Below are 9,195 nucleotides of genomic sequence, written 5' to 3'. Positions count from 1 at the left end.
AACCACTGCTCTAATCCATGCACTGAATCCTGCTTCAGCAACAATTAGAGTCATTAGTAACAATAATGACAAGCCAGAAATATTATGTGAAATTATCATCAACATTGTTGTGTCAAAATAGCCCACGTAATGTTAACATTACTAGTATTGTGCGTCTTTGAAATCTACATAGAAAGCAGGGAAAGGACTCTAGGCATTACTAGTTCAACATAGAGCCAGTAAAGCAGAGGTTTTCAGCACCCACTCTGCCTGAAGTAGAGACAAGATTATGTTTCTGACGATGACTGTGAGCCATGCTATTGTAAGATTGAGGATGGAGGAGATGGGGAATTTCACCTATTGATAATATCAAGTGTATGGGCATGGATCTGGTAGGCTATTGCATTCTTCCATAGCACGTTTAGAGTAGGCTATCATAATAGCGAAGTTAGAGAATTTTAGACAGTTTTTCTTCAAACCCTAATGTTTTCCCATTTGAATTGATGCGCATTTTTTCCATCCTGATGGTCTTGGTAGCCTATAGATGGACCAACAATGCCCTCTGCAGTCTGCAAGTGATGTGATGTGATGCAGTGCAGCATGTCTGAGCACTGCCTCTCCAGGTGTGGACAGTTGTTTTCCTTCGTGTCAACATTTCTAGTCAAGAAACTAGTAGCCTAGCAGAGGCAAGCAACACTGATTTATCCCCTAGCAATTCGTCTTTTAGCATGCTAAAAATGGACCACAGACATGTCTGACAATGAACAACGGTTGTTTTAGCATTCATGATTCTTTGCTGCCATCTGGTGTAGGCTACCCTACATTAGTGTCTCGACTCAATCAGCTGGAAATATGCGTTTTACGACTGATTCAGAACAACATAACATTAAACTTTATTAAAATAAATTAAACTAGTCACTGAAGTCAACTTGAAATGTAATACATTCCATTCCATAAGACTCCAACTTTGTCGTCTACAATAGTTTCACGCGTTTAATGCATTGAAAGGACCTACAAACAAACCATCCATGTCAAAACAATGGTTTTACTTAGCCTATGCTTATGTAAGAAAGAAAAAAATGTGTGCTCTCACGTAGGCTATCCGACAACATCCTCTCCACTCGCGCTTGCTGTTGCTATGCCAACTCACACACAGACCACGAGCCAGTGTTGCATCTACCAGTGCTGAAAACAAGATGTGCCTTTCCGTAGGCTAACGTTACTATTAAAAAGTTTGACATGAAGCCCGCTACCGAACGCTTTATGTACTTTTAACTGATGGTAAAAGCCAGCTCTGCCTCCGAAGCTTCCCAGAGAAAGAAATGGCCTCTTGCTTAGTGCCAGATTTCCCAGCAGTGCTTCTCGCTTTGGAGCACTTGGGCGAGTTAGGTAAGAAATCTTGAGCTAGCTTTGCTCCCAGTTAACCGACTCTGTTAGTGGGGTAGGCCTACACATTGAAATGTAACTTACAGATAACGTTTGCTCCACTGTGAATAACAGGCCATCTTATGTCTCATTTTACGCATGCCGTCTGAAGAAAAACAGCTGAAAGATGAAGACGTCTCCTTCAGCCAAGAAGCAAGTCACCATCTCAGGGAGATATCAACTGCTATTAGAGAACTGGTAAATCAGATTTAACGTTTTAAACCGTGATTACTTGTTATTTTTTTAGTAAATTTCACATGAGCTCTATACACAAGTGGCATGTAAAAAACAGCTCTGTCTTCTCACTTAGGAGGCGTCCCGAAAGGCCGTCCATGAGCAACTTGAAGTCGAAACCATTGAGAGTGGCAAGGTCCGCCACCAAGTTCTTCGTTTTCGAGATGACATAACCAAGGAAATTGCAGGTGGGTAGATTTAAAACATTGTCAATAGTAGTAGTAGTAATAGTAGTAGTAGTAGTAAGTAATATGGTTCAGTTGGCAGAATTTAGGATATGAATGTGGGCCTATTTCAGATGGTGTGGCGACTGCAAGAAATGTCAATTCAACTCAGCTAAACCAACTTGAAGCTGAACTCAAAAGCCTTATGGAGGAAATTGAGTCAATGGAAGTGAAACAAGGACTTCTTGAAGAGCAGAACGCCCTGCTTTAGTAAGAAACGAATTTAGGTAGCCTGGATTAGCCTATATCAAGAACTGCATTTACATGTAATAAACTACAACAATAAACTGCAGTTATACATCATGGCCAAAACATTGCATTTCTGCTGTAAAGTGCAGTAGCCTACTATGTAATAATATCTATAATAGTGCATTTCTTATGAACTGCAAATAATTCCAATAACTCTCCCAAGTTGTTTTTTTTGAGATCAGCAACACCTCATCACAGATTATAGTAGGCTAATTTCTCTCTCTTTTTTGCCATATGTCATCTCAGTTGTCTGTTATGTTTGTTTCTGTATCATCGGTTATCACTTTTGGATGTTACAGTAAACAGAGACAATCAGCATAGTCTGCAGCAAAGATGCTCATTGTCATTTAGTGGTAGGCCAATATTATTCTAGCACATGAGGGCTCCAGATTTAGAACTGTTGTTTCAGAACAGCTCAGTGGGTAGCAAGGACAGTATTTCAGGATAGTCTAATGTCATGTCACAAGATCTCATGGACGATGATCAAATTTGTGTCCCTCAAATATACTGAATAAATCTGTAGTCAGATCACCCTAAACTTATTGTGTTACAGCACAGAGAGAGAATGTGTGAAAAGAAACCATGAAAATGTCATTAGCATGCTCAACTTCCAACTGGCAGAGAAAGCCAACAAGCAGATCTTGCTCAATGAGAAGATCAACGAGATTGAAGATATTAAAGCTAAAATAGCCAGTGTAGAGCTCAACAGAGGTGAACTACTAAGTGACATCACCCAGGAAAGAGACAAGTTCACCGAGGCCAAGAATGATTGGGAAGAACAGGTACTGCATGTTAAATATTTTATTGTTTTATCTCATGATTAATTTCTGCCTTATGAAAAGTTTATTTTCAGCTGATGTTTCTGTTGATTTAGATTGAGCAATACATAAATAGCATCCAACAGCAGAAAAAAAACAATAGCCTAATGCACAGAGAACTGGATGCTCTTTCAACTGAACTGCAGGAGAAAGAGGACAGGAATGTGGATCTCAGGAATGTGAGTTAAAAGCAGCGTCTTTGGCACTTTATAATATATATATATATATATATATAAATTAAAAATAGGTTTTTGAGTCATTGTATCATCTTTGCCATTAATGGCATTTTCTGTTACAGACAATATATCAGATTGAAATGACCATAGCCAGACTAACAGCAACAGAGAAAAATTTTAAAAACCAACTCGCAGAGGAAACCAGCAAGTCAGAAGAACTTGAACAACAAAGGTAGTCTTTATAATCAGTATGTTAAGAACTATTATTAAATGGTGATGAATATGTAAACAAATGTCTGAAATACTCGCATTTGGCACAATTTTCTCGGGTGTGTCCATTCATAATTGAAAAGCCATATCTTAGCCACAAATAAGATACAGTAGCAGGCTGACATTTTCGTAGTCATAATGCATGGGGTGCTGTTTGAAAAATGGTGTCATTTAAATCCTATATTTTTGTGTTGGAATGATATGGAATAACCCATTACCTACATAAGATCAACACATCATGTCACAGTTCTTATTGTCGGGTCTTATTAGAAGTCAGCATTTCCTAAACATAATTATTCATTTTGACAGAGTGTTTCATAAAAAAGAACTTGCAGAGCTCAGAACGGCATTCAGAAAGAAAGAAGAATCCCTTCAGCAAAGCATTTTAGAGGTAAGACACTGTGCCGTTAATATGACCAAGTGTGACCATCCCCCACCCCCACCCAAAAAAATATAACAAAAGCATGGGTGTGCATACTCACATTTAGCTTGGGTTTCATTATTTGTTAATGTGTACGGTGTACAGATTTAAATATTTTGTTTAAATTGAACACTGGTGAAATGGAAAGCCGTACTCTGTTAGAGGTCAGATTTGAGCCGATCGATTTCTGTGTCCCCGAGACTGAGCCTGCTGGTGTGTTTTCAAATTGATCTTTTTGAAATAACCCGCCTTCAAAGACAATCTGCTCCAAGCTGACCTTTCCTAAGAGTTGGACCACTGAGCTGCCCTTAGATGTACAATAGTTCACACAGCCAATGGGAGGGCCTCCACAGGCCGACAGGCTCTCAAAGAGTGAACGTTAAAATTGAGTGCACATGTGAGGCTACAACTAGTGAAAATTTAACCACACTGTAGCCCACTCTGAACGGGAGATTTTGGTTTGACCTTAAACATAGCACTCACAACTTTGATTTTGTCATATGAAGGTCATTCAAAATAGAATGAACTACATTTCCTGTCAGAGTTAATAGAGAGCAAGACTGTAACAGTCAGGCTCCTGAATAGTACATGATACCAGGTTGTGGTACGATTGATTTTTGATGCAGGAAATGATGAGGTGAATGTCTTGGAGGCAGGCTTTTAGATCCTAAGAGCTCTGGATGCTCTCTACTGAGAGCTCTCTACTGCCTATCCCCTAACAAAAATAAAATCATGCTCATTTTTGTTTCTGAAATATGACTTTGAAAGTGGTCTTAGATTACTAAACACTGTAAGCACTGATCCATTGACCTTGTGTTTGTGTGTTCAGACAGACACGGAGATCACGGAATATGAGCTATTGACTAGCGTTCACTTTGCATCAATCACAAGACTGACAGACCATTTCAACATCCAGAGGAAACTTGAGGATGATACCATGGCTGAACACACTGCCATGGCCAGGCGGTAAGGCCCTTTCGGATTTAATGTGGTTGCCATAATATATTATGCTTTTTTGATTGATTGACTGGTTGATTGATTGGTTGATTTTTGATCTATGAATGAATATATATTCATCCATAATATATTATGAATAACTTCTAGTGCCTGATAGTGAATAACTGCTGCCCCATACTGATAAGATAGTTAATTGTGTTGTGTGATTTGCCGTAGACTGGAGTGGTCTAAACTGAGACTGGACAAACGCATTGCCTCCATTGCCAAGTATAAACTAGAGATCAGAGAGATGGAACAGGGGATAAGACAACTCCATGAAACAACTGTGTAAGCCTGACTGACTCCTACATAAGTCTGTCTCCTGTCTTATTAGTGGCCTGATATAAAATCACAAACAATATTGAAATGTTGAACAAGAAATTGCTTTAAGTTCCTACAAAACCATCACAGATATTTATTTAAGTTCTTCACTGGTGTTTTATTTCCTTTTGGGTATCTGTGTGTCATTTCAGAGTGAACACTGACCTGTTCAAGAGGAATCTTGAGGAGATGGAAGTACAGCTAGCAAAAGAAAAGAAGACCAGGTTTGGTGAACCTCTCAGTTCTCCTCTCTTAAAGGAATGGTTTGGTGTACACACACAACCTAGGATCTATTTATGGATAACAATTTCAAGCTTTCATTTTGGAGCAAAATTATGTTAATTGGAGGAGTTTTAAGATAGATCGTTGTTTGTTTTAGCAATAAAATCGCTTATAGCTTGTAGCAGTGGGCATGGAGCCACTTCAAAATAAATTGTTATTTTCAAACCACTGACCAGGCTCAAAATAGTTTTATACTTCGGTGGCAGTGTGGAGAAGGTTATTGTAAACTTTGAAAGTGTACAGAAAGGTTATAATAAGGACTGTTTATGAAGTCAGTGTATTACCTGTCTTTGTATTCCGGTACCTCAAAATCAATGATGGGCGAGTTCAACTTCTTGCAGCTTTGCGCATATCTGCCGGAATGTGACAGTACAAACGTGCACATCTCTCTCTGTCTCTCTCTCTCTCTCTGTCTCTGTCTCTCTCTCTCTCATGTTAGGGCGGCCTTTGAAAATGAGAGAGAAGAACTCCATCAGTCTCTTGAGGACCTGAACGTAGCGCATGAGGAGCACATGAACAAGGTCAATGAAGCCATCGAGAATACCAAGGAGCAAAGCCACCAACTACAGGAGGAGGTCTGCTTTCCTCTTTTCATATTTCTATTGATAGTTTGTTTCATCCACTATCATAGTAGCCTATGTCTGGGCTCTGCTGACATTGTTTTATGTCCAATCAGGAGAAGAAGCTTCAAGACCACGTCTTCATGAGCTCGCTCATTGAGAGTCTCAAGAAGATGGTGGCTGAGACTGCAGAGTCCACCAAGGAAATGGAGATTGCCTGCATCGCTGAGATCAAGCAATTTGAGGTGACCGTATTGTCCAGCTCTGCTATGAGAAAATTCATGCAGTTTGTATCTCTCTTGGACGATGCCAAGACATAAGGTGCATTCTACATTTTTGAACAGAGGCAAATGTTAGAGAAAACTTTATTGGAACTGTTAAATTTGTAGATTTTTATGTTCCATTCCAAACATTCCAAATTGTTCAATTTCAATGGTAACCCTTTGTCCAGCATCCATGCTGAGAGCTCCCTCAGACTCACGTACGAAAAACTACACGTTCTCAAAACATTTGAATGCACATCTGTTATCATGTCATTACACAAATGAATATTTCAGAGTGTTTTATTAATAAAGGAGGAGACTGAAGCTCTCACTAAACACCGGCTGGAGTTGGAGGAGCTGCTTGAGATTGAGCAGTCGATCTTGTCTGGCGTGGAGGGCGAGTTTGACATCGACCAGGCCCGACACCAGACACTGACAAAAGAGACTACAGGTAATCACTGCACCATAGCCAGGTGTTCCATGCCAACATTTGATCATTATGTATTCACTGATATATAATTCATACTTGGTTGCATGTATTACCTTTCTCACTTTCAATCAACAACACATTGTTTCCACTTCCATCTGTCGCTGGTCTTTCTACATGTTGCAAAAAATTACTTCTGTCTTGTTTTTCTTTTATATACCCTGGTCATCTAGTCACCTAGTATTCTCTAAGTGTAGCTAATATTTTCATGTTTTTATGCCTATAGATATTTTAGTTAGAGTTTCCTTTTCCTTCTGTTTCCTCAGACCTGAAATTTAAAAAAATGCAATTGGAGCTCTGTATTCAGGATACTCAAGACGACATTGTTGCCATGCTCAGACCAAAGGTTCGGCCTGTTCTGCATTATACCAGATACATACCATACTAACACAGAGGAACATTTCAAAACAAAGTAAAATTTAAAAAAGTATAATTTTTTGTGTTATTTATGTCCTTGAATGTGGATGTGGATGTTCTTGAATGTGGACGTCTCTGTTGTTGAACACGGGAGTGAATTCCAGTGAAGGTGGACAGGTCTGTTGTTATGAATGTGTCTGATGCAGGAGGAGCTGAAGCTGGAATTGGTGGATCTGAGGAGGAAACACCTTGAGATTCTTAAGTCCCAGGCAGAGCAGATCAGTCAGACGGAGAGAGTCATCTATGAGAACGGCGTGATGCTGGAGCAGGTCAACCGTGAGAACTGTCGCTTACATGTTGTGAGTTCAAACCTTACATGCAGGGGAGGAAATTAACTTTCTAAAATGTGTACATTCACCAGTCACTGACAGATAAATGGTAAAAATCACCAGCCACCAGCCAGTAAATCTTTATATTTTGTGTCTGATATCTACCAGCCACTTTTATATTTGACTAGCATTTGGCTGGTTGCTGGTGCTAATTTACAATCCTGCTTACATGGGTTGGTGCAGTTCTTGGTACTTAAGCCTAGTCCCAGATAACGTTAACATTCTTAAGAGGTCTTTTTGATTCATGCTGCCCTGGGGTCCGTTTCCCAAAAGCTTAGTTGCTATGACTACAATCCATCCTCTGTGGTAGCGTTACTGCCAAATGTGAGCTGACCATATTTGAGTCACACGTAAACAATACAGAAATACAGTGTTGATATTCGGTCATATCGCTCACATTTTAGTAAGAGCTAACACATGGTCTTATTTTTTAATTTTCCAAAATGAAAAATGTGATATGTGACAATATTAAGCTTAAGTGTTGTGCATGCGCTACTCAAATCTACAGACTCGCATTTGGCAGTGACACTACCAAGGTAGTTGCTATCATAGTTAGCAACTATGCTTTTGGGAAACGGACCACGGTTCAAGGACCACTAACAGTGTTTGGCAGAGGACATTAATGTTCCAATTATACAAGCATATCTGTTGTGATAGTTAGTTTGTTCTGCAGTTAACATAACCGTTTTTATGCCTTGTTATTCAGAATTAAGTTAATGATACCTTGGACTTGACAGACAAGTAAACACAGAAATATATCAGCAATATATTAGACTTTTTGAGGCTTTACTTTTTTTTTTTTTGGCCTTTTACCCAAGTTTATACTTTCTACCTGCAGTGCATTGAACAAATGAAAGAGGACGTATTCAATGCCAACCAAGGTAAAGTGAGGCATACCCAGGAAACAGAGTGGTTGCGAGAAGAGGTTGGCTCTCTGTTCAGTGAGTACTCACAAAGTCCTATACACACCAGACACATGAAGTTCTCTGGTGTTCATGCATAGTCCTGCCTCTTCAAATGGGACACTGTGGCTCAGACTGAATCATATAGCATTTCTTAAAACCAGTTAACAGTTTTAAGGTAGCAGTGTGCTTTGTTTTAGCACCTTTCAACAAAATCTCTGACTGTGACTTTAATGCAAAAAAATCCCCTTCTAACCATAAAAGCTAAAAAACATTAAAATGCTCCAATGGTGATTTCAATGTGACTTATACTGTTTTGCTTACTTTTAATTTTCCAGAAAGTCTGCTTGATGCATGGGTTAATGACATTGTGGTAACCAAGGCAAGTTAACTAAATTGAGAATATCAGAACATTTATCCAGTCCTACTGTATGAGTTTCACTAGATTGTACTTCTTACCCATCATGCACCATTCAATCTCTATTGGCAGGAATCTAATGAGAAGGATCTACAAAACTTCAAGGCTTTTCAAAATCTACTGATGAAGCTGGAAAATAGGAAATACCATATTGGGAGTGTCATTGACAAACTGACAAAGGAGTTTGAGACTTTGACTGTCCTTTTATCTCCTCAAAAGCTATTATGATGTGAGTTGCTGTTTGTTAGTCACTGTACTACTTCCAAATCTTGTGCTGTGTACTACCGTCTTTAACTCCACATTCCTCTATTAAGCTGTAGTGTTTGACCATCAAGCTTAGTACCAGCTCTGCAATACATCATTTCAAATCTTATGCATTATTCCTATTCATTAAATGATATCACATGCACACAGACAGGCTGGA

The 9,195-nt window shown here is 39.2% G+C and overlaps 1 protein-coding gene across 1 annotated transcript; it reads left to right on the top strand.

The window, feature by feature from the left end:
• Positions 1-1,115: 1,115 nt before the first annotated feature.
• ccdc175 (coiled-coil domain containing 175) lies at positions 1,116-9,186 on the top strand. The gene is made up of 19 exons (XM_048228632.1): positions 1,116-1,368; positions 1,517-1,602; positions 1,715-1,826; positions 1,937-2,072; positions 2,665-2,893; positions 2,986-3,108; positions 3,228-3,337; positions 3,685-3,766; positions 4,626-4,762; positions 4,970-5,080; positions 5,266-5,337; positions 5,835-5,970; positions 6,072-6,200; positions 6,531-6,669; positions 6,972-7,051; positions 7,269-7,421; positions 8,290-8,392; positions 8,692-8,735; positions 8,844-9,186. Exons 1-19 carry the CDS (start codon positions 1,302-1,304, stop codon positions 8,997-8,999), a joined length of 2,205 nt encoding a protein of 734 aa, XP_048084589.1. The 5' UTR covers positions 1,116-1,301; the 3' UTR covers positions 9,000-9,186.
• The last annotated feature ends 9 nt before the right edge of the window (positions 9,187-9,195 follow it).

Source organism: Alosa alosa, chromosome 19 (genome assembly GCF_017589495.1).
Source record: "Alosa alosa isolate M-15738 ecotype Scorff River chromosome 19, AALO_Geno_1.1, whole genome shotgun sequence".
Lineage (NCBI taxonomy): Eukaryota > Metazoa > Chordata > Actinopteri > Clupeiformes > Clupeidae > Alosa > Alosa alosa.
Note: the sequence above shows the minus strand (reverse complement) of the source record. Positions and strands in the feature narration are given on the sequence as shown.

What these genes read in the sequence shown, in the direction of transcription:
- ccdc175 (XM_048228632.1), top strand. Translation starts at nt 1,302, where the DNA reads ATGGCCTCTTGCTTAGTGCCAGATTTCCCAGCAGTGCTTCTCGCTTTG. An exon ending in CAACTGCTATTAGAGAACTG is followed by an intron (nt 1,603 to 1,714) that starts GTAAATCAGATT and finishes CTTCTCACTTAG; the next exon opens with GAGGCGTCCCGAAAGGCCGT. An exon ending in GAGCAGAACGCCCTGCTTTA is followed by an intron (nt 2,073 to 2,664) that starts GTAAGAAACGAA and finishes ATTGTGTTACAG; the next exon opens with CACAGAGAGAGAATGTGTGA.